General features: G+C 46.2%; 1 protein-coding gene across 1 annotated transcript; it reads right to left on the reverse strand.

Annotated features, from left to right (window-relative positions):
* Positions 1-4282: 4282 nt before the first annotated feature.
* LOC142913977 (baculoviral IAP repeat-containing protein 7-B-like) lies at positions 4283-24802 on the reverse strand. The gene is made up of 6 exons (XM_076061099.1): positions 24217-24802; positions 22593-22746; positions 11023-11122; positions 7041-7101; positions 5952-6006; positions 4283-5146 (listed from the first exon to the last, which is right to left on the reverse strand). The coding sequence occupies exons 1-6, from the start codon at positions 24586-24588 to the stop codon at positions 4950-4952; spliced, it is 939 nt and encodes a 312-aa protein (XP_075917214.1). The 5' UTR covers positions 24589-24802; the 3' UTR covers positions 4283-4949.
* Positions 24803-26414: the final 1612 nt, after the last annotated feature.

The raw sequence follows: 26414 nt of genomic DNA on the forward strand, positions 1-26414 counted from the left end.
GGGCCAGTGGTGAGACCCTGGGAGCCCCCGGGTCCCGACGTCCTTGTAATGGCCGGGACCGAGCGGGACAGTGGTCGAGACCCATACCTTGGCTGGGTCGGGTCAGGGTAGCCTCCCCTAGGTCACCGTTAGCCGGAGGCGAGAGAGCCCGTGGTCCCAGTGATAGGCCACGCTTGTCCGGGGGCCGTACCACCCCCAGGTAGCGGGTTAAGGGGCCGTTACCCCTTTGTGTTAGGGACCGTTACTATTGCTGTTACCGTTGTCGTTAAATCAACGTGTTGCCTCTACACGCCGTCTCCAATCTCTCTGCACCCACTACACGCGCAGCGTTTGTTTCACGTCTCGTGCGATTACTGTGGTAAGAAACTTGCTTGGCTTTGATTCCCAGACAATTCGTAATGGTGAAGAAAATTAATAATAGAATACGACGTTTCGATTGCAACACAAGCGACCATCATCAGGTACAAATGAATGAGAACAAACATAGTAAACTTGGAAATATAATGCAATATAACACAGAGTCGGCAAACAAAACAATCAACGCCCCACCTGGTTGATTACGTTCTTCCAAAGATTGATAAATATGAGAGAGACAAAACAGACACGGGGACACACAAGCAGAGAGAGAGAGACAACACAGAAACACACAGAGAGACACACAACATAGACACACAGAGAGAGACAACACAGAAACACACAGAGAGAGACACACAACATAGACACACGGACAGGCACACAAGCAGAGAGACAACACAGAGACACACAGATAGAGACACACAACATAGACACACACAGAGAGACAATACAGAGACACACAGAGAGACACACAACATAGACACACGGACAGGCACACAAGCAGAGAGACTCACACAGAGACACACAGAGAGAGACACACAACATAGACACACAAGCAGAGAGAGAGAGACTTACACAGAGACACACAGAGAGAGACACACACAACATAGACACACAGACAGACACACAAGCAGAGAGAGACAACACAGAGACACGCAGAGAGAGACACACAACATAGACACACAGAGAGAGACAACACAGAGACACACAGAGAGAGACACACAACATAGACACACACACAGACACACAAGCAGAGAGAGACAACACAGACACACAAGCAGAGAGAGAGAGACTCACACAGAGACAAACAGAGAGACACACAACATAGACACACAGACATACACACAAGCAGAGAGACAACACAGAGACACACACAGAGTGACACACAACACAGACAGACACACAGAGAGAGAGACTCACACAGAGACAGAGAGAGACAACCAAGAGCTTTAATAGCTCTTAAAACCCCTCCCACCGCTCCCGCAGTCTAAACACAACAAGACTCCCAAGTCCTCTGGTGACATCAAAAATTATTTAATAACGAGACGATCAAACGAGCCACAGAGCGAAGCCTCGGCCCTACGCGTTGGGCCTTGCGTGGCCCATTAATGGGCACTCGACTCGAATGTGCAGACGTTTCACTGACTGAACGCAACATTGAAAGCAGCCTTGAGAATCTTCACTTGAAGCTTTCGTGAAAACTGCAGGGATCTACGCTCTCAAAGTCATCACGTGGTAGGTGTATAAAATACATCACCACGTTTCCATCGCGACACAAGCGCCCGTCATCAGGCGGAACAGGTACAGTTCAACTGATGGGGGGGTCGCTTGTGTTGCGACAGAAACGTCGTGATTTATTTTATTTTGTCCCCACGTCGCTCGACCGAAAGAACCTTGAAGAATGTTCTTGGTTCTTTCGGTAAAGTCACTACGTAGAAGGGAAACAATAAAATAATAAAAATATAAAACAATAAAAATTCTCACGACGTTTCGACTACGACACAAGAAGCAATCATCATCAGGTGTGAAAACCACAGCAAGAAAATTTTTAAAAAGTGGAGTTTTTTTTAACGTTAGCACCACGGAGAGCGATTTGGCAGTTGTTCAAATGGACGAGTCCATCTATGTTCGGAAAAGAGGAGGGGGGAGAGGAAGAGAATGGAATGCGGTCTGAACAACTGCCAAATCGCTCTCCGTGGTGCTATGTGGTTTTCACACCTGATGATGATTGCTCGTGTTGCAGTCGAAACGTTGTGAGAATTTTATTGTTTTATATTTTATTTATTTTATTGTTTCCCTTCTACGTGGTGGTCACTTTACTGAAAGAACCAAGAATATGAATCCCTGCAGTCACGAAAGCTTTAAATCAAAACCTTGAAGGATGTTTTACAACGTCCGTGTTTTAAACGCGCAAAATAATCACGTTTCCCCAACTTAACACATTCTCAGGAAGCTGTGTGTATATATATTTAGTTTACACTACGCGCGACGATGTTCAACGCAGCAGCCGCTTAAAAACTCTGGGTTAAGAGCGGCAAAGCCGGAAACTCGGTGCAGGCGGACGCTGCTGCTGGAGCTGAATGAACGAGCGAGCGTCGCAGCCGAGGACGGATTCGACCTTTTCAACATTTCCGAGCAGCGATTCTAAATTTGCCCGCGACCAATCTCCCGCGGGGGGAACTGCTCCGGCGTTCTCTTCGCCAAGTGCCGAGTCCAACACAAACCCCCGCGGGACGAGGCGCGCCGAGGGGCCCTAATCCAGCAGCGGGTTAACGAGTCCCCGAAAATGATCTCTCACGCGACCGATGGAAAAATAACCTGGCACTTCTTAGAAACAAAAGCGGCGAGGAACACACAAAGCCGTCCACACACAGCCCCAAAGATCCCCCAGCCACCGCCGTGTAGCCTTAACAGACTGTTGGGGCAAGTGCTGTTAGCGAGTAGCAGCAGCTATGATGATCCCCCCCGTGTAGCCTTAACAGACTGTTGGGGCAAGTGCTGTTAGCAATTAGCAGCAGCTATGAAGATCCCTCCCCGTGTAGCCTTAACAGACTGTTGGGGCAAGTGCTGTTAGCGATTAGCAGCAGCTATGAAGGCTACCGGCACTGTGGCACACGAGGGTGGGGGGGGGGGGTGGGGTGGTCAACACCACGCACAGCCGCCTTTGTCTCCCCAGTGGTGATGTCTTTACATATCGCAGCGGGCACTCATTCGAGGCCAAGTCGACCTAGGGGAGGCCCAGGACCGGTTGTTCAGATGATCGCAATCACTGTGGCGTTGGCCGTGAGCGGGAATGGAACTCGGCTGATCACCGGCGTTGGTAGCGCTGACCGCTCCACCAACCCCCCACCGCTCCCCACCACCAACAAAGAGCGGCCACCGTGGACCGCAACAATTCATTTTGTGATGACATCACCATTGCAATAAGTGCTCCATGGGGCTATTATTGCACACGCTGTGTATGAACTCACTCTGTCTGTTGTTGTTGTATCATCAAATATAGTAACTCAATCTTAACCCACTTACCAATGTGGTATACTTATGTCATAATGATGACAACACTGTATTCTAGCGTAAAAACATATTTTTCAACAATATTTTTTTAACACGTTATGTTTCGTCTTGGGTGTAATTGTCCACGCTCAACTGACGTTGTTGGCTGTAAATCGCCACGGTCCCCTTACGTCGTGGCCAAGCCTTGGGGCCACTTCCTGGAGTCGTGGAGTTATTCCGTTACCAGTAGGGTACATTTCATTAAAGAGTGTTTAAAAAAAAAAGTATTTTAAAATATTACTTATTAATGTACTAACTCACAAACGTAAAAATGTTTACGCACGTGAATTTCTAGCACCAAACACCTTAAAATCACCGCAACTCTTTAACCCTTCCACCCATTGCAATAAGCGATCCACAGAGTTACACGTTTAACAGCTTACACGTGTATATGTGTAAGCTGTTACACGTGTAACAGCTTACACGTGAATATGTGTAAGCTGTTACACATGTATATGTGTAAGCTGTTACACGTGTAACAGCTTACACTTGAATATGTGTAAGCTGTTACACATGTATATGTGTAAGCTGTTACACGTGTAACAGCTTACACGTGTATATGTGTAAGCTGTTACACATGTATATGTGTAAGCTGTTACATGTTACATGTGTAACAGCTTACACGTGAATATGTGTAAGCTGTTACACGTGTATATGTGTAAGCTGTTACACGTGTAACAGCTTACACGTGTATATGTGTAAGCTGTTACACATGTATATGTGTAAGCTGTTACATGTTACATGTGTAACAGCTTACACGTGAATATGTGTAAGCTGTTACACGTGTATATGTGTAAGCTGTTACACGTGTAACAGCTTACACGTGTATATGTGTAAGCTGTTACACATGTATATGTGTAAGCTGTTACACATGTATATGTGTAAGCTGTTACACGTGTAACAGCTTACACGTGTATATGTGCATCTACATTCACTTCGTCACTTCCCAAGTCTGACATCGTACACCTTAAAATCAACGCACTCTTATTAACGCTTTCCCATGCCACCCATTGCATTGTCCCACAGCGTTATAAATGTAATAACTCGCACATGTAAGTACGCCTTAAAATCACCGCAATCTTTGACCCTTCCACCCGTTGCAATAAGCGCTCCACAGAGTTCTAAATGTAATAACTCCCAAATGTAGAAACTGTTAACGCGTGTAAACTTTGCGTACCATCCGGTTAAAGCAAAGATTACAGAACAGTCTTAAAACTCCACTTCCTTCACTTTCCAAGTCTGACATCGTACGCCTTCAAAACCACCACACTGATAATTATTAATGAACCCTTTCACATTCCGGAAACCCCCCCAAAAAAAGGCTGCTCTATGGGTGGAGGCCGGTGGCCAAGTGAAATTGCCCTCCCCGTGCCTCCCTGCGCGAAAAAACGAACGCCGAACGCTCGCCAGCGACCGGCTTATGCCTCGGCACGGGAGAGGGGAGGGGTGAATCAACTAACTCGCCCCGACGGTCGCAGCCACGGGCGGTCGGGATCCCTGGCGGTCGTTTCTCTCTCCTCCTCCTTCGCCCGGCCGTCCGCCTAAACCACGAAGGCCCGGAGCGACGTGTTCACGGCGACGCGGCACACGGGACACCGGCTCAGGGAGAGGGCGCAGTGGCCGCACGTGGCCACGTGTCCGCACGGCACGAACATCGTGGACACCTCGCGCTCCATGCACACCTTGCAGGATAGCCGCTCTTCCAGCTTATCCAGAAGCTCCTCAGTCGATGGCGCCGCTGTGGACAAAAGCGCGCGCGCAGACGCACGCAGAGACACATGCGGAGACACACAGAGACACACAGAGACATACAGAGACGCACAGAGACACACGCGCGCATGCACAGATGCAAGCGCACGCGCAGACAGACGCACACACGGGCACACCCGCACACACTTTCAGCGGTTTCAAAAAGTGATGGTCGATCATCACCAGACTGCTTACATATGGGGCGCAAAGTTGGCGAGATGTTGACCACCTCGTCTGGTATACATGAGGTCGTGACTCTCACCAGTATCAGACTCTCACCTGGCTCAGACTCTCACCTGTATCAGTCTCTCACCTGTATTAGACCCTCACCTGTATCAGACCCTCACCTGTATCAGACTCTCACCTGTATCAGACCCTCACCTGTATCAGACCCTCACCTGTATCAGACCCTCACCTGTATCAGTCCCTCACCTGTATCAGTCTCTCACCTGTATCAGTCCCTCACCTGTATCAGTCTCTCACCTGTATCAGACTCTCACCTGTATCAGTCTCTCACCTGTATCAGGTGAGGGTCTGATACAGTGCGCAGGGATCCGTCATCTTACCGTGCTCAATCTCCGCGGTTGTACTCTGCGGCGTCTGTCCCGGTAACCGAGCCTTTAAACCGACAAATGAAGATGAACATCGTCGCGTGGAAGAATCATCGCTGGTGTCACGCAGAAGAACCGACAAAATGGATAAGTTACGCAGGCGACGACCGCTCACGTTAAAAACGATCGCGACTTTTTGCACCGTTACTCTGCGCTCGATTTGCAATCGGCGTGTCGGCAAACCAAACGGCATGAGCCGGCTCTCGATTGTCGCCGCTAACGACGGGGGGCAGGGCGGCTGCGGACGGCTCAAAATCGCGGAGCATCCAAAAAGATCAAATAAAAAAAAAATTCCGTGGATCTCTATGCCAAAAACACCGATTATCCCCATAGTTATATATATAGTTATAGAGTACATTTAATCTGGCCGTCGCCTGATGAAGCTCCTTGTTGTTGTAATTACTGGTGAAACGTCGTACTCAGATTCTAAATGTTGTAGCTTGGCTCTCCAACACACCGGTGTGAGCTGTACTAGTATTATACACTATACACTACTATACACTATACACTACTATACACTATTATACACTACTATACTATTATACACTATACACTACTACACTACTATACACTAATACACTACTACACTATTATACACTATACACTACTATACACTACTACACTATACACTACTACACTATACACCACTATACACTATACACTACTATACTATACACTACTATACTATACACTGCACTACTATACACTACTACACCATACACTACTATACTATACATTACTATACGATACACTACTATACTATACACTACTATACTATACACTACTATACAATACACTACACTATGCACTATACTATACACTATACTATACACTACACTATACACTACACTACTATACACTACACTACTATACACTACACTATACTATACACTATACTATACACTACACTACTATACACTACACTATACTATACACTACACACTACACTATACACTACTATAGCATACACACTACTATATTTACAATAAGCATATTGGTAATAAAACCACATTATTTTTGTATTTTTACCCCTGAATGATGAACAACATTTCAAGCTGCCTGCAAAGTTTAAGTTTGAGTCTATTTGTGTTCAAGACCGCTGATAAACTCCATCAAGAGACGAGGATGGTCTCGTCTGTTCAACGACCGGAGTTGACCAAGGTCAACGTTAAAAAACTAAACAAAAAAATCGTACGTGCGGCGTGTTCGCACGCCGGCGTTAAACTCGATTCTCCTGCGAAACCAAAAGTTGGCGAGAAAATGTTTTGTTACCGGCGGCCGCGTCGACCCGCGGACGAAAGCTTCCCCCTTCTGTCGTCCAACAAACACGCAGCTGTTCAGCAAACGACGCGGAAAGAGGGGGGGGGGGTCATTACGTTACGCCGGTTAGGTACAATTGTGATGGATGTATTGGGGAGCACGTCACCATTATTATTATTTTTATTATGATCTTATAATGAGATGGTTGTGTTGGGGAACATGTTGTATATGAGCCTTTTCCAAAATTGATATTAACAATAATATTTGCGTTATATATATTTTTTAACAAACAAAAAAAATAATCAATAAAACCCGTAAGCCAGGCACACGAAAAACCAGATGTCGATCATAAACAGACCATTAAAAAATAAAGAAATAATAAAACTTTCGAGGCGAGGATGTTAGCAGCTATCTGCGAAGATCTCCAGATGAACAAGAGTTTGATGTGCCCTAAGGGAGGTCACGCAGAGGGAAGCCCTCCGCAAGCCAGAAACGAGGACGCCCACGGGTTAAACCATATATATGTTTTTCCTTTGTCATTAAAACAACGGTTCAAATTTAAAATGCAATAACAAGAATAAGCTAAAGTTAGCGGTCCTCGCGCTCACTCCAATCAAGACCAGGCCACCAGATACATCAGTGAATTATTATCCAATAATTAATTCGCTATCAAATGATTTTCACCTTTAATACTTTTACTGTTAAAACAAAGCTTGGAGACAAAATACTGAGTCACATCAAAGGTTATCGAGAAGGAATGAGGCGAACGGGCAAACTTACGAAAGAGTTTAAACAATATCCCAAGCAAACCCGACCACCTTTGTCTCTCTCACAGTGCGGAGAAGCAGGAATTACACCTTATCACAAGGGGCCATCTGGAAAAGCCAGCCGGGTTTGATGAGGAGACACACCCCACCCCACACACGGCAACCAGGCAAACAAGTTTTAAAGAAAATTGCAATATAACATTAATAATAACGTGTTAACCTTAAACGATATTCCATTATAGAACCTTACAGAACCAAGTGATATGGATTCCAACAATCTGGAAACGGACCTCTTAAACTCAGGATGAAAATTATTTTTCTTTCTATTAACTCCATCATATCAATGCGAACCTCGGTAACCCGAGAGGGGTGTCGAGAGGACGTAGTTACAAACACGAGTCTTGGCGAACATGGGACCAAATTGTATTTGAGAAATATAAAGTCGAAAGTATAAAGAGATAGGTACTCCCGACCACCTTTGTCTCTCTCGAAGAGCGCGAGAGAGGAATTTCACGCCAGGGCAAACAGATCGTTATCGCAGGAGCCATCTGTACACACACACACACGAACTCACACACACAGACCCCGCCCCCCCCCTTTTCCACTGCGCAGAGAGAATTGTCTTTGAATATAACGGTCAGCCGCATTTTCAAAAGTCAGTGAAGTTAAGTCAAGAGTCGAGACAGATCAGCGAGTCAAGACGTCCACAGGACGAGCAGTCGCATGGAGCGGCTGTCTCCGAGCCTAGCTGAGTAGCGAGGATCGCTGAGTCGCGATGTATCAACAAAAGTGAGTCATACAGCAGTGGAGAGAAACTGCTATCAGCGAACCAGCACGGGCGCGTTCGCGCACTTCAACAGAGAGAGCACGTGCGACTCAACTCACTCAACTGAAGAAAAAGCTTGGCCAGCCGCCAACAAAGTATCAGCGAATCAGCGCTGAGAGCGCTCGAGCATCTCCACAAAGAAAGCACGTGCAACGTGGCTTAACCAGCAGCGGAAAAGCACGAGCAGCCGCCAACAACTTCAGCAAACCAGTGACCAAGCGCGTGCGACTTGAGTAATACAGCAGTGGAGGAAACCTGCTGTCAGAGAGCCGCCAACAACCTCAACAAGAGAGCGCGTGCGACTCGGCTCACTCAGCAGAAGAAAAACTTGACCTGTCGCCCGCGAGCGCAGCGTCAGATACTACAGCAGCGGAAAGAGCGCGCACCGGCGCAGCTCATCCAGCAGTGGAGGAAACTGCTGTCAGCGAACCAGCACGGGCGCGTTCGCGCATCTTCAAGGAGAAAGAGCGCGGCCAGCAACGCCAAGCAAGAGCGTGCAGCAGCTCAGCCAGCAGTGGAGAAAAACTGCTGTCAGCGAACCAGCACGGGCGCGTTCGCGCATCTTCAAGGAGAGGGAGCGCGCACCACCAGCGTGCCATCAGCACCAGCACCAGCGCGTGCCAACAGCGTGCCACCAGCGTGCTACAACGCGCAACTTCGCGTCACCAGGGCCGAGAGGGAAGCGGCCCCGCACTCAACACCCATCGGCGCGACGACGGCGAGCGTCATGCTGACTCTTCCAGCCAGCAGTGGACAGAAACTGGCAGCCGTTCGTATGCCCAAACCCCTCCCCCACACTCTTCCCCTCACTCCCCCACCGCGCCGCAACACACAGGAAACACATTTTGGACACACGAGATGCTAACCTCGGCGTCTGCTTTACGCAAAGAATTGAACCAGTGATAACGAAGACACACGATACGCATATCGGGATAATCAAGAAGGGTTGCCACTCCAAGGTGGTGCATTAAAAATCAATTCATAACGAAAAATACTGCTGTCATTGAGTTGCATAATAACCAATCGTCCTACTGTTAAAAACGTGATAAGAATTGACTTGAATGTCTATGAATGGATGTGGTACTGTGTGGGCAATGTTTAAATACGAATTTACATTATAAGGTTAAGGTTTTGATAGAATAGTATGCATGTTTAATCTCTCTCTCAACAACCGATTGATTGCGTTACGCGTCGGGAATTAACCATAGGTGCCGTTATCAAAGTGAAACAACGTAATCGTGATTGTATCATGTTAACGCTGTGTTGAAATTCCAAAATCCCGAGATTGAGTTTTCATATTATCCAAAAATTAAAGTTAGCTATAAAATAAAATTGATTAAAGCAGAAGGTTTGTGTGTGATTCTTCCTGAAATTCTGCGTAATATTGTTCTGCGTATGAGATCTGAATCCTGGGGACCTATCATAAGCACACTATCACCACACATAATCCATAACACACATAATTCATCATGTTCAATCCAGAGTAATGGTATCCTTATCGATAATACGGAATTAAATAGCAGAGTCGAATAGACTCTCTCTCTCATTCGTGCTCACAACACCTACAGAACTGCATACGATCAATTGCGTTGTTCCAATTAATAACCAAACCACGTCACCGAGGCTCGACCACATAATCCATAACGACCTGCATTATCATAACCACGCCCACTCGCATAAATTAATACGATTATATCTCGAATCAGCATAATTTATGCACATAATTACACTGATTAACGTAATTTCGGATAAATTATGCAAATCACAAATTTCATTTAATTTTCATTATTTTCATCAATTTTCATAACACCTATATATACAACAAACACATTTATTATATTCATTATTTTATTGTGTTTATTATTATTTTATTATTATTATCTTATAATGCGTTGTTTGTATTGGGGAACACATCATTATTATATAATGCGATGGATGTGTTGGGGAACACATAATTACTTAATATTTACAGTGAGGGAAAAAAGCATTTGATCCCCTGCTGATTTTGTACGTTTGCCCACTGACAAAGAAATGATCAGTCTATAATTTTAATGGTAGGTTTATTTGAACAGTGAGAGACAACTACAAGAAACGTCTCACCTCTGTGATTGCCAACAAGGGTTTTTCCACCAAGTACTAAGTCATGTTTTGCAGAGGGGTCAAATACTTATTTCCCTCATTAAAATGCAAATCAATTTATAACATTTTTGACATGCGTTTTTCTGGATTTTGTTGTTGTTATTCTGTCTCTCACTGTTCAAATAAACCTACCATTAAAATTATAGACTGATCATTTCTTTGTCAGTGGGCAAACGTACAAAATCAGCAGAGGATCAAATACTTTTTTCCCTCACTGTATATATATAAATTTCACGGGCGCAGCAGGTGCCAAGCGCCTCACCTGGGAAACCACTTTGCGTGCTCATGCCAAGCGCTGTCTCCCAGCGCCCACTCTTGTAGACGACCGTCGCAGCTGAAGCACCTCACAAGATCTCCGTGACCTACTCAAAATAGAAAACACATTACAGGGACCTCTCCCCTACTTATCGACACTGTCGACTTTTCAGAGATAAACAAACCCATCCAGTTGCCCGTTCGGACCAAGAGTTGTAAGTTCAACCGCCTCACAATAGATGGAGGTGGTGTGTTGTATACGGCCCTTTTTCCACAATTAATATCCATAAGAATATTTACGGATGCATACACCTAGATTTCTTTTTCCTTTCTTTCGTGACAAACAATATATATATATTTTTTTAATGAATCAAACCAGTAAGCCAGAAACACGAAAAACCAGATGTCGGTCATAAACAGACCATTAAAGAATAAAGAAATAATAAAACTCTCAAGGCGAGGATGTAACAGCTATCGGCGAAAATCTCCAGATGAACAAGAGTTTGATGGGCCCCTTAGGAAAGGTCCCTCCGAGGTCAGAACACCAAGAGAGCAGACACCAGACGCCAACAGGGTAAATCGTATACATATTATTTTCCTTATTTTCCAGTAAAACAACAACAACAAAAATTAAAAGGCAACAACAAGAATAAGATAAAAGTAGCGAGCCTAACGCTCACTCCAATTAAGAACAGGCCACCAGACACATCAGTTAATTATTATCCAATAATTAATTCGCTATCAAATGATTTTCACCTTTAATACTTTTACTGTTAAAGCAAAGCTTGGAGACAAAATACCGAGTCACATCAAAGGTTATCGAGAAGGAATGAGGCGAACGGGCAAACTTACGAAAGAGTTTAAACAATATCCCAAACAACCCCGACCATCTTTGTCTCTCTCACAGCGCGGAGAAGCAGGAATTACACCTTATCACAAGGGGCCATCTGGAAAAGCCAGCCGGGTTTGATGAGGAGACACACCCCACCCCACACACGGCAACCAGACAAACAAGTTTTAAAGAAATTGCAAAATAACATTAATAATAATGTGTTAACCTTAAACGATATTCCATTATAGAACCTTACAGAACCAAGGGATATGGATTCCAACAATCTGGAAACGGACCTCTTAAACTCAGGATGAAAATTATTTTTCTTTTTAATAATTCCATCATAACAATTCGAACCTCGGTAAACCGAGAGGTGTCGGGAGGACGCAGTTACAAACACGAGTCTTGGCGAACATGGGACCAAATGGTATTTGAGCAATATAAGTCAAAAGTATAAAGAGGTGCTCCCGGCCACCTTTGTCTTTCCCTGCAGAACGTGATAAAATGCATACGCTCGGAAGAGCATCTTCACTTGGAAATAAATCAAATACTATGAATCACAAGCAGGATCATAACTGTGTATGATAAGATACCAACTGTGATGTGAAATGTTAAACTTAAAAAAAAATCTTAACCATTTCTTTGTGCGTCGGAACGCGTACGGAAAAGGGGGGGGGGAACCCGCTCCTCTCTCTGGGTGGAGGGATTAGACAACCAGACGCCACCAAGATGAATCGAGGTGTCTGTTGTCTTGATGTTTATGGCTTGAGGAAAGACCCCAACAGAGCCATGTCATAAATGACACACACACAAACATACACACTGACACACGAACCCCCCCCACCACCGACACACGAACCCCCCCCACCGACATACGATCAGATCAAAGATAGCTCCACCTCGTGAGGGGGAGCCGAGAAGGGGAGAGATTTTTGGCATAAAAAGGAGCCGTTTCAGCATTGAAACCAGCTCATCAGCCCTCGGGGCCAACTCATCAGCCCTCGGGGGCAGCTCAACAGAAGAAGACTCATCTCAACTCAGCTCAACAGAAGAAGACTCATCTCAACTCAACTCAGCAGAAGAAAAACTTGACCTGTCGCTCGCGAGCGCAGCGTCAGCTACTACAGCAGCGGAAAGAGCGCGCGCCGGCGTAGCTCATCCAGCAGTGGAGGAAACTGCTGTCAGCGAATCAGCACGGAAGCGTTCGCGCATCTTCAAGGAGAAAGAGCGCGGCCAGCAACGCCAAGCAAGAGCGTGCAGCAGCTCAGCCAGCAGTGGAGAGAAACTGCTGTCAGCGAACCAGCACGGGCGCGTTCGCGCATCTTCAAGGAGAGGGAGCGCGCGCCACCAGCGTGCCATCAGCACCTGCATCAGCACCAGCGCGTGCCAACAGCGTGCCATCAGCACCTGCATCAGCACCAGCGCGCGCCACCAGCGTGCCATCAGCACCTGCATCAGCACCAGCGCGTGCCAACAGCGTGCCACCAGCGTGCTACAGCGCGCAACTTCGCGTCACCAGGGCTGAGAGGGAAGCGGCCCCGCACTCAACGCCCATCGGCGCGACGACGGCGAGCGTCGTGCTGACTCTTCCAGCCAGCAGTGGACAGAAACTGGCAGCCGTTCGTATGCCCCAACCCCTCCCCCACACTCTTCCCCTCACTCCCCCACCGCGCCGCAACACACAGGAAACACATTTTGGACACACGAGATGCTAACCTCGGCGTCTGCTTTACGCAAAGAATTGAACCAGTGATAACGAAGACACGATACGCATATCGGGATAATCAAGAAGGGTTGCCACTCCAAGGTGCGGCATTAAAAATCAATTCATAACGAAAAATTCTGCTGTCATTGAGTTGCATAATAACCAATCGTCCTACTGTTAAAAACGTGATAAGAATTGACTTGAAGGTCTATGAATGGATGTGGTACTCTGTGGGCAATGTTTAAATACGAATTCACATTATAAGGTTAAGGTTTTGATAGAATAGTTCACTTGTTTTTAATCTCTCTCTCAACAACCGATCGATTGCGTTACACGTCAGGAATTAACCACAGGTGCCGCTATCGAGGTGAAACAACGCAATCGTGATGGTATCGTGTTAACGCTGTGTTGAAATTCCAAATCCCGAGATTGAGTTTTTCATATTATCCAAAAATTAAAGTTAGCTAGAAATAAAATTGATTAAAGCAGAAGGTTTGTGTGTGATTCTTCCTGAAATTCTGCATAATATTGTTCTGCGTATGAGATCTGAATCCTGGGGACCTATCATAAGCACACTATCACCACATAATCCATAACACACATAATCCGTAATGTTCAATCGAGAGTAATCGTATCCTTATCGATAATACGGAATTGAAGAGCAGAGTCGAATCGTCTCTCTCTCATTCACGCTCACAACGCCTGCGTCACTGCATACGATTAATTGCGTTATTCCAATTCATAACACAATCCTCGTCACCGAGGCTCGACCCGATAATCCATAACGACCTGCATTATCATAACCACGCCCACTCGCATAAATTAATACGATTATCTCTCGAATCAGCATAATTTATGCACATAATTACACTAATTAACATAATTTCGGATAAATTATGCAAATCTCAAATTTCATTTAATTTTCATTATTTTCATCAATTTTCATAACACCTATATATACAACATATTGGGGGCTCGTCCGGGATCTCTCGCAGACAGTTTATGCTTGAATTAAGGAACAAATCACTGTTGTATTAACCAAGGTTTTATGATCTAACGTTGCCCTGTGACTGTAACGGGTGTAAAGCAAACAAAAAACGCACTCTGAAGGGAAATTCCAGAGTAGCAGGGTACAACAAAGACAATTGAAGTAAGATTTTTTTGCTCGAGTCAAACTGACCACATCCTGTGATACAAGTGTTTTTATACGTACTCTGAAGGGAATACCAGAGTCACAGGAGTCGAACTGATGCATTCTGGATACAACTGTTTTGATATGCACTCTGAAGTGAAATTCCAGAGATGCTCGTATTAAGAGTAATTTTTGAGTGGATTGCGGGATATTGGGAACTTGTACCAAAAAGGTCAGGCCGATCTGCTACAGAGCAAACAAATCAGGGAGACACATGGAAGGGGAGCTGTATTGATGACATTGGGACACTGCTTAAGAACTGGATAAAATGGGAGAAAAGCGAACACGATGTAAAAACATCAGGAATAGCTACGCTGAACTCAGACCCTCTCGCACAGACAGACAAACAGAGATTATGGGATGAGGAAAATTTCGGAAAAGAAACAGGTGGGACTGATAACCCCGAAGTCAGAGTGAGACAGAATATCAAAACTAAATCACCAGGAGATTATGTACTAATAACGCGAGAAAGGGCGGAGCCGAAGCTCCGAGGCAACTCTCCAGGAAAACGCACACCACGCACAGACGGCCGACACAAACATCGCGACAGGCACGACGCACCAGACAAATATAAATCAAACACCCCACAAAAACCACCTAAGTATGAGCCATGGGGAAAACAGGAGTCACCGAGCAAAGTTGACCCACGTTACAGGCGCAAAATACACTACAAAAATCATGTTAAGCAACGCCACCGTGATGTTAATGACTCATCCGAATCTGACTCGGATGACGATGATCAACTTTCCGAATACTCGTTCAGTAGTAACACTCTGAACTTGATGGACAAAGCTCTCGTCAGAATTCCCTATTTTGATCCACACAATAAGAACAGGGACATTCACACTCACATCGCAACGGTAGAAGCAGAAGCAATGATCAGGGGTCTGAGGAAAACGGATGAAAAAGCGAGTTTGCTGAAACGCAGCTTGCATGGACAGTCCATATCATGGGTAAAGTCGCTACCATACGAGGTTCGGAACGATTTTAAAAAGCTGAGCCTGGCAGTGATTCGGAAGTTTGGAGAATATTTAACACTGTCTGAGGGATTTAACGCTGCAAAATCTATGACCCAGTGTGCAGACGAGGATCCTCGGGATTACCTCATGCGATTTAAAAGAGCGTACTATGCGGGCGATGTGGATCAGTATCACGAAGGTGACAAAAGGTTCAAAATTATGTTTTTTGGATCTTTGAGTCCAGAGATTACAGAAATTGTGGGAATGGTCTTGAATCCAGAAACAGCCTCCTTAGACCACATAGTGGATCGGGCACACATGGCTTGGCTGTACCGGGCTAAAAACAATGATTTCACAGCACACAGTGAACGGGACAAGGCAACCAGCCTATCAGACGAAAATAAAAAACATGTGAGGCATTTGATGCACGCAGGCCCACAGTGCAGAAAACAAAAAGCACCCACGGATTACCAACATAATTACATACACGGGTGGTCAAATAACAATTACACGAGACAATGGCACGCAGACCAGGAGCGATCGCAGCATGCAGGGACGCGTATTTGCGAGAATCGCAACGTGTGGAGACCACGAGCAAAGTCAGACCAGTGCCCAATTCCACGGCACACAGACCGAGAGCGTTCGCAGCGTGCAGAGACGCGTATTTGCGACAATCGCCACGGGTGGAAGCAAAGAGCAGAACCATATCTTCACCCAATGCAGCGGCACACAGCCGGCCAAAATTACCCACACAGATGGCGAGATAACAATTACGGTCGACAGTGGCACATAGAGAATGGGCGGCCACGACACACAAAGACACATAATCGCGAGAATCACGGCGTGTATAGGCCAAGAGCAGAATCACGCCGATTCCCCATTCCACGATACACAAGGGGCACACATGGCTTGGCTGTAACAAAGAGGGTGACATGGGCACGTGATAAATCGCTCACACTGGTTGAGAGGAAAATGACAGGGAAAGAGGTGTCCGCTGATCTGAAAAAAAAATCACAGCCCTTGGAAAAAATCAAGCAGGCTGGAGGTTACAAACAGAACCAAGAGGGGAACCATGATTGTGGAAAACTAAATGCGCCATGCACACGCTTTGATGTGGTGGGGAACGCGAGAGTCGCTCCCGTGGTGAACACACCTATTGAACAAGGAAAATTAACCATGAAGCGTGATCTAACAGGAAATGATAACCAACAGGATCGGGAGGAGAAACATGCTTGTTTGGTAAATGGAAACGCGATCAATTGTGTCGCAAAATTGCGTGAGAGTACAGTAAAAGTGCCAGGGAAACGCGTTACGGAGACAAAAATCCATGATGGATTGGGGAATGTGTGGAAATCCAGCACACGCAAAAACATGGAATCGAATCGAGGCAAGGAATTGGATCGTGGTACGGAGTCAGCAAATCTGCACATGGCTGCGGAGAAGGCAAATGACCCCAACAGTCGAGCACAGAAACTCGTGTTGTGTACTAATCCTGGTGGCGCTCGACATGGCTTCACGCCACATAAACCCACAGGGAAGGCGAGAGATAAAAAAAATTACCGATACGAACCAAGGAACCGTGCTCATTTGGCTAAATCCATACCGACGATAAACCAAAACGACGATGTGATGATGTTGCATGGAAAGGTCACAGGTTACTCGAAAATACCTGGTCATGAGAAAATTATTCTGTACTTTTGACCAAACGTGGCAGTAAGGTTGCCAATAACTTGGTAAACATTAAACAAAGAGATGCCAGGAGAGAAACGGTGTACCACCGGGCTCGAAACCGCTATCCAGTGTTTCCCAGGAACTGAAACAAAAATCAAAGCAATAATTGATAAGACCCGATGTAACATGTTGCCTTAATTTTTCTCTTTTTCCTGTTCTTTTATTTTCTTATTTCAAATGTAATCATGCTAAGTTGTGACACGTACGCGCGCGTTGTAAGGAAAAATCACAAACTTGAAGACAATCGATAGTTCATGGTGGAAAAAGGCATTTTTCTTTAATATTAAAAATAACCGGTGGCAGACCACCGATCATTTTTAAAAGGGCGGAATGTTGTATATGGCCCTTTTTCCACAATTAATATCCATAAGAATATTTACGGATGCATACACCTAGATTTCTTTTTCCTTTCTTTCGTGACAAACAATATATATATATTTTTTTAATGAATCAAACCAGTAAGCCAGAAACACGAAAAACCAGATGTCGGTCATAAACAGACCATTAAAGAATAAAGAAATAATAAAACTCTCAAGGCGAGGATGTAACAGCTATCGGCGAAAATCTCCAGATGAACAAGAGTTTGATGGGCCCCTTAGGAAAGGTCCCTCCGAGGTCAGAACACCAAGAGAGCAGACACCAGACGCCAACAGGGTAAATCGTATACATATTATTTTCCTTATTTTCCAGTAAAACAACAACAACAAAAATTAAAAGGCAACAACAAGAATAAGATAAAAGTAGCGAGCCTAACGCTCACTCCAATTAAGAACAGGCCACCAGACACATCAGTTAATTATTATCCAATAATTAATTCGCTATCAAATGATTTTCACCTTTAATACTTTTACTGTTAAAGCAAAGCTTGGAGACAAAATACCGAGTCACATCAAAGGTTATCGAGAAGGAATGAGGCGAACGGGCAAACTTACGAAAGAGTTTAAACAATATCCCAAACAACCCCGACCATCTTTGTCTCTCTCACAGCGCGGAGAAGCAGGAATTACACCTTATCACAAGGGGCCATCTGGAAAAGCCAGCCGGGTTTGATGAGGAGACACACCCCACCCCACACACGGCAACCAGACAAACAAGTTTTAAAGAAATTGCAAAATAACATTAATAATAATGTGTTAACCTTAAACGATATTCCATTATAGAACCTTACAGAACCAAGGGATATGGATTCCAACAATCTGGAAACGGACCTCTTAAACTCAGGATGAAAATTATTTTTCTTTTTAATAATTCCATCATAACAATTCGAACCTCGGTAAACCGAGAGGTGTCGGGAGGACGCAGTTACAAACACGAGTCTTGGCGAACATGGGACCAAATGGTATTTGAGCAATATAAGTCAAAAGTATAAAGAGGTGCTCCCGGCCACCTTTGTCTTTCCCTGCAGAACGTGATAAAATGCATACGCTCGGAAGAGCATCTTCACTTGGAAATAAATCAAATACTATGAATCACAAGCAGGATCATAACTGTGTATGATAAGATACCAACTGTGATGTGAAATGTTAAACTTAAAAAAAAATCTTAACCATTTCTTTGTGCGTCGGAACGCGTACGGAAAAGGGGGGGGGGAACCCGCTCCTCTCTCTGGGTGGAGGGATTAGACAACCAGACGCCACCAAGATGAATCGAGGTGTCTGTTGTCTTGATGTTTATGGCTTGAGGAAAGACCCCAACAGAGCCATGTCATAAATGACACACACACAAACATACACACTGACACACGAACCCCCCCCACCACCGACACACGAACCCCCCCCACCGACATACGATCAGATCAAAGATAGCTCCACCTCGTGAGGGGGAGCCGAGAAGGGGAGAGATTTTTGGCATAAAAAGGAGCCGTTTCAGCATTGAAACCAGCTCATCAGCCCTCGGGGCCAACTCATCAGCCCTCGGGGGCAGCTCAACAGAAGAAGACTCATCTCAACTCAGCTCAACAGAAGAAGACTCATCTCAACTCAACTCAGCAGAAGAAAAACTTGACCTGTCGCTCGCGAGCGCAGCGTCAGCTACTACAGCAGCGGAAAGAGCGCGCGCCGGCGTAGCTCATCCAGCAGTGGAGGAAACTGCTGTCAGCGAATCAGCACGGAAGCGTTCGCGCATCTTCAAGGAGAAAGAGCGCGGCCAGCAACGCCAAGCAAGAGCGTGCAGCAGCTCAGCCAGCAGTGGAGAGAAACTGCTGTCAGCGAACCAGCACGGGCGCGTTCGCGCATCTTCAAGGAGAGGGAGCGCGCGCCACCAGCGTGCCATCAGCACCTGCATCAGCACCAGCGCGTGCCAACAGCGTGCCATCAGCACCTGCATCAGCACCAGCGCGCGCCACCAGCGTGCCATCAGCACCTGCATCAGCACCAGCGCGTGCCAACAGCGTGCCACCAGCGTGCTACAGCGCGCAACTTCGCGTCACCAGGGCTGAGAGGGAAGCGGCCCCGCACTCAACGCCCATCGGCGCGACGACGGCGAGCGTCGTGCTGACTCTTCCAGCCAGCAGTGGACAGAAACTGGCAGCCGTTCGTATGCCCCAACCCCTCCCCCACACTCTTCCCCTCACTCCCCCACCGCGCCGCAACACACAGGAAACACATTTTGGACACACGAGATGCTAACCTCGGCGTCTGCTTTACGCAAAGAATTGAACCAGTGATAACGAAGACACGATACGCATATCGGGATAATCAAGAAGGGTTGCCACTCCAAGGTGCGGCATTAAAAATCAATTCATAACGAAAAATTCTGCTGTCATTGAGTTGCATAATAACCAATCGTCCTACTGTTAAAAACGTGATAAGAATTGACTTGAAGGTCTATGAATGGATGTGGTACTCTGTGGGCAATGTTTAAATACGAATTCACATTATAAGGTTAAGGTTTTGATAGAATAGTTCACTTGTTTTTAATCTCTCTCTCAACAACCGATCGATTGCGTTACACGTCAGGAATTAACCACAGGTGCCGCTATCGAGGTGAAACAACGCAATCGTGATGGTATCGTGTTAACGCTGTGTTGAAATTCCAAATCCCGAGATTGAGTTTTTCATATTATCCAAAAATTAAAGTTAGCTAGAAATAAAATTGATTAAAGCAGAAGGTTTGTGTGTGATTCTTCCTGAAATTCTGCATAATATTGTTCTGCGTATGAGATCTGAATCCTGGGGACCTATCATAAGCACACTATCACCACATAATCCATAACACACATAATCCGTAATGTTCAATCGAGAGTAATCGTATCCTTATCGATAATACGGAATTGAAGAGCAGAGTCGAATCGTCTCTCTCTCATTCACGCTCACAACGCCTGCGTCACTGCATACGATTAATTGCGTTATTCCAATTCATAACACAATCCTCGTCACCGAGGCTCGACCCGATAATCCATAACGACCTGCATTATCATAACCACGCCCACTCGCATAAATTAATACGATTATCTCTCGAATCAGCATAATTTATGCACATAATTACACTAATTAACATAATTTCGGATAAATTATGCAAATCTCAAATTTCATTTAATTTTCATTATTTTCATCAATTTTCATAACACCTATATATACAACAGGTGGCATCAACATCTGCAGAACGTGAAGAACCAGCGTCATCTACATCTACAGAACGTGAAGAACCAGTTGCATCTACATCTACAGAATACGAAAAACCAGTGGCATCTACATCTACAGAACGTGAAGAACCAGCGTCATCTACATCTACAGAATGTGAAAACCCAGTGGCATCTACATCTACAGAACGTGAAGAAGCAGCGTCATCTACATCTACAGAACGTGACGAACCAGTGGCATCTACATCTACAGAACGTGAAGAACCAGTGGCATCTACATCTACAGAACGTGAAGAACTAGTGGCATCTACATCTACAGAATACGAAAAACCAGTGGCATCTACATCTACAGAACGTGAAGAACCAGCGTCATCTATATGTACAGAACGTGAACAACCAGTGACATCTACAGAACGTGAAGAACCAGCGTCATCTACATCTACAGAACGTGAAGAACCAGTGGCATCTACATCTACAGAACGTGAAGAACCAGCGTCATCTACATCTACAGAACGCGAAGAACCAGTGGCATCTACATCTACAGAACGTGAAGAACCAGTGGCATCTACATCTACAGAACATGAAGAACCAGTGGCATCTACATCTACAGAACGTGAAGAACCAGTGGCTTCTACATCTACAGAACGTGAAGAACCAGTGGCATCTACATCTACAGAACGTGAAGAACCAGCGTCATCTACATCTACAGAACGCGAAGAACCAGTGGCATCTACATCTACAGAACGTGAAGAACCAGTGGCATCTACATCTACAGAACATGAAGAACCAGTGGCATCGACATCTACAGAACGTGAAGAACCAGTGGCTTCTACATCTACAGAACGTGAAGAACCAGTGGCATCTACATCTACAGAACGTGAAGAACCAGCGTCATCTACATCTGCAGGAGATTATACAACTTGTAAAGGCATTCCCCGTGTTTCGTGTACACACTCTACAACACGTTTGGAACCGACAGGACTTCGCACTCCTATCGTGTTTTTGTAAACTGTTCGTTGCCGTGATGTCCTTACCCCCCGTGCCCCGACTGGACATCATGCGAAAAAGATCTTCACAGCTCAATGGATTCCTCCAGTATAGATAAATATTCTGATTCTGACCTCCCTCAGGTGTTTGACCAAAACTATTAACCAACATTGAAACTGTTTTATGATACCAGGTGTTAGGACCATTGAGTTGCTATTCAGCTCTTTTTCAGAGGCGACCACCTGGCTATCACAAACGATAGCTCAACGAAGTGGCTTATCGCGTGAGAATTTAAACACAGCCAAATACTCAAAACGCGTGTTTCTAAATGTGTAAGCACAAAACCGGAGGACCGGCAGAAAAAATCCACGCGACCACGGGGAGGGAGGCACGAAAATTCCAAATACACACCAGACGTCACGATGGAACCCACCACCTCCTGCCTTCCAGGCGAGGTAGCCAACATCTCCGAGCCACTGTGGCGCTTGCCCCCAAAGAGCCGCCCCTCCCCCCACAAAAAGGGGACGACTACAGCGCCGGGGAAGGCCTCCACCCACTTCTACGCAGCAGCAGCAGCAGCACAAACCGTACCGGAATAGTAGAAGCCTGCGTAGGCCAGCTCATGCGGGGACACATTGGCGGTGTACGGCCAGCTCGCGAAAGATCTGATTCGCGCCCCGAACGAACGCATCTCTGGACACAGAGCGGAGTCGGCGCCATCCTGAGTGGCCGGCGGCAACGGGGCCTGCGGGGAAAAGACGCCACCCAGGGACAAACGCAACGACGACAACGGTGACGACGATGACGACTGCGACGGCAGCGTCGACGGTGACGACGGTGACGCTGTGAGCTCATCGAATTGTCCCCGCCCTTTGGAACGGCTCCCCAGGAAGCCGTGAGGGCATTAGAATCGTTTTTATTAAACGACATCTTCGAAACAAAACCTTTTTAGACTGGCCTAAAAAGGTTAAGTCATTTACATGACTTAATACGATTACATCTCCATAACTAGCACAACTTATGCGCATAATTACATCAATTAACGTTATTTCAGATAATTACGCATTTTTCCAAATTTAATTTCATTTTGATTATTTTTATTAAAATTTTCAAGACCCGGCATATACAAAAGGTGGAGGAATTTATAGAGAAGATAATATCACAGTAGAATCTAGATTTGAATTACAGTACACTCTGGATGATCCGCGCGCGGTTTGTTCGATTGCATGAACCGCACACCTGAGATTTTGACGGAGATTAAGAACTCGTGGATATTCCCCTGAAGTCCAAATAATCTAAAAACAGTTTATACAACATTGGCAATTCTTGCAAAAATTTTATTACAAGTCACGCGGCGCTTAAACCGAACGAATACGTTGCCCCGGTTAATCCGAAATCCACGTGATCGCCTCTACGGCATGGCAGCTGCAACGTCTTTACAACGGTGGGTAGAGTTTAATTGATTTTGTTGCCGTGGCTCTGCTGTCAAATGAGCGAGCCGACTCTTCAGCGCAGGGAGCGTGAAAGTCTCATCACTGAACATGGTTACAGGCACAAAGCATTGAAGGATTGAGACTCATCTACAAGGGTGCAGCGGTAGCCAGGAGATGTTAACGACCTCGCCTGGTATGGAGGAGGTCATGGGCTCGATCCCGACCCTGACACCTGCTTCTGCCTATTTGGAGTTTCCGTGTTTCTCTCTCTCTCTCTGTTCCCCCATGGTCGCGTGGATTTTTACCCGGGACCTCCGGTTTCTCCCCTCCGCATTTAGAATACAGGCCACGTGCGAGGGTATTCGGCAAATATAAATGTCCACGCGACGATGCTGAGCCCGCTTTGTTGAGCAACGTCGCTGCTTTGCGTGACGGAGAGGGTCGGCATCTGAGACAAATAGCTACGTCATTGCAGCGCTGAGTAGGGCCCTCGCCAGGTCAAGAATAACTGTGTCAGCACAGGGTGCTTAAAAAGAAATGTTCACACTTATTTTTGGACTATCGTTTTTTAATCTAACACGAATCTGACCGCGAATGCGCGTCAATAGATTCAACGAGTCAAAGGGCCTCCGCTCGTTTGCCATCGTTGTCTAAACACGTCTAGAATCATCTCCAATCGGTACCCAGAGCCCGAAGGCACATCTCTTCGTGCCAATCGTTGCAAATTCTCAGCGGCACCCCGCACTAGTTTTAGGAAGGACCCGGCCTTGCCCCCCCAAAACGAGCATCAGGATGTCACCGGCGCCGTCGCTGGCGTCACCCACCGCGCGAGCGCAGGCGGGAAAGTGCCTGGCGTGCTCCCGAGCGGGGTCGTCCCCCTCCTCCCAGTGATGCATCGTCCCGCCGCAGCGGAAGCAGGCCACCAGGTCGCTGAAGCCCATGCGGTAGAGTCCGGCCCGCGCCAAGTCCGCGGGCCGCACGGGGGACGACCGGGGCCACCCCTCGGAGAAGGACAGCAGCCTGGCCGATTCGCTCTGCATCTTCGAGGCCGACGGTCGCGGGATCCGGTCGAAGCGGGGCGTCGGGGGGGCGGAGCGTCTCGCCGCCGCCGCCGCCGCTCTGCGGGAGGCCCGAGTGTCTACGACGTGCGGCATCGACCCGGCGGGAAAAATACGGGGGGATTTGGGGTGAAAAGAATGCTTTTGCGAGGGACGAGTCCGCCCGGGGGTCTCTTGTTAAAGATCGCTCGAGAAATGTCGGGGCCTTCTCCTCCTTTCAAGGCATCGAAGAGATCCCGGGGCTCGTAGCTCGTGACTCGACGGGTAGTTTAAAAACCGGCGATGGGAAATGGCACGACCCCTGTTGTCACCTTCGACGGCTCCTGAATGCGGGAACAAAAAAATGTTGGGGCGGCAAGCGTCATTAAAAACGGACATCTTTTAGTGACTTGAAATGTTTGGTTTAAACAATTCATCCATAACAGAGGCTTTTTGGGGGTTAGATCACGTACATATATTAATCTTCTTTGGTTCTTTCGGTAAAGTCACGTAGAATGAGAATAAAATAAGAAAATAACACAAAAAAATTCTCACGACGTTTTGGCCACAACGCAAGCGGCCGTCTTCAGGTGAAAGGTACAGACCTGTCGGGATGACAGAGCTTCAATGAACGATGTTAAGATTCGTAGCGACTTTTAAGCTGGTTGGGAGAAGTGACGCACCTTGACAAAGGGGTTTACATATCAAATAGCTGAGGGACTAGCTTTGTGACTGGTCACAGAAATGGCTATGTTGTCAAGGTGCCTCACTTCTCCCAACCAGCTTAAAAGTCGCTACGAATCTTAACATCGTTCACTGAAGCTCTGTCGTCTCGACAGGTCTGTTCCTTTCACGTGAAGATGGCCGCTTGCGTTGTGGCCGAAACGTTGCGAGAATTTTATTGTGTTATTTTATTATTTTATTCTCATTCTACGTGACTTTACCGAAAGAACCAAAAGAAGATGAATCCTTGCATTCACGAAAGCTTTAAATCAAAATATATAAATGTTAAACCCGCCACCACCCGACACGGCCAACTGGTAAGGGTTGTCACGTAAACAGAACAACCTCTATTATGGATGATATTGGTCGCCAAAGCCTACGTGTTAAAAATTAAACAGTTCAGTCTGTCACTTCTGACAAACGTCTGCACTGCAATAAAAGGGGGCACAGACAGTCTGGATGGTCCTGTACCAAACGGAGTTTCGAGGGTTATCTGGTGTGAGAAAAACCAACACTACCCATAGACTCAGCACTGCGCCATAGACTCAACACTACCCATAGACTCAACACTACACCATAGACTCAGCACTGCACCATAGACTCAACACTACCCATAGACTCAGCACTGCACCATAGACTCAACAATGCCCATAGACTCAACACTGTACCATAGACTCAACACTGCACCATAGACTCAACACTACCCATAGACTCAGCACTGCACCATAGACTCAAGACTACCCATAGACTCATCACCGCATCATAGACTCAACACTGCATCATAGACTCAACACTGCACCATATACTCAACACTGCACCATAGACTCAACACTGCCCATAGACTCAACACTGCACCATAGACTCAACACTGCACCATAGACTCAACACTACCCATAGACTCATCACCGCATCATAGACTCAACACTGCATCATAGACTCAACACTGCACCATATACTCAACACTGCACCATAGACTCAACACTACACCATCGACTCAACACTGCCCATAGACTCAACACTGTACCATAGACTCAACACTGCACCACAGACTCAACACTACCCATAGACTCAGCACTGCACCATAGACTCAAGACTACCCATAGACTCATCACCGCATCATAGACTCAACACTGCATCATAGACTCAACACTGCACCATGTACTCAACACTGCACCATAGACTCAACACTGCCCATAGACTCAACACTGCACCATAGACTC

The sequence above is a fragment of the Petromyzon marinus genome, unplaced genomic scaffold (genome assembly GCF_048934315.1).
Source record: "Petromyzon marinus isolate PM22_M1 ecotype Great Lakes invasive population unplaced genomic scaffold, UKy_Petmar_22M1.pri1.0 PM_G_Scaffold_27, whole genome shotgun sequence".
Classification (NCBI taxonomy): Eukaryota; Metazoa; Chordata; class Hyperoartia; order Petromyzontiformes; family Petromyzontidae; genus Petromyzon; species Petromyzon marinus.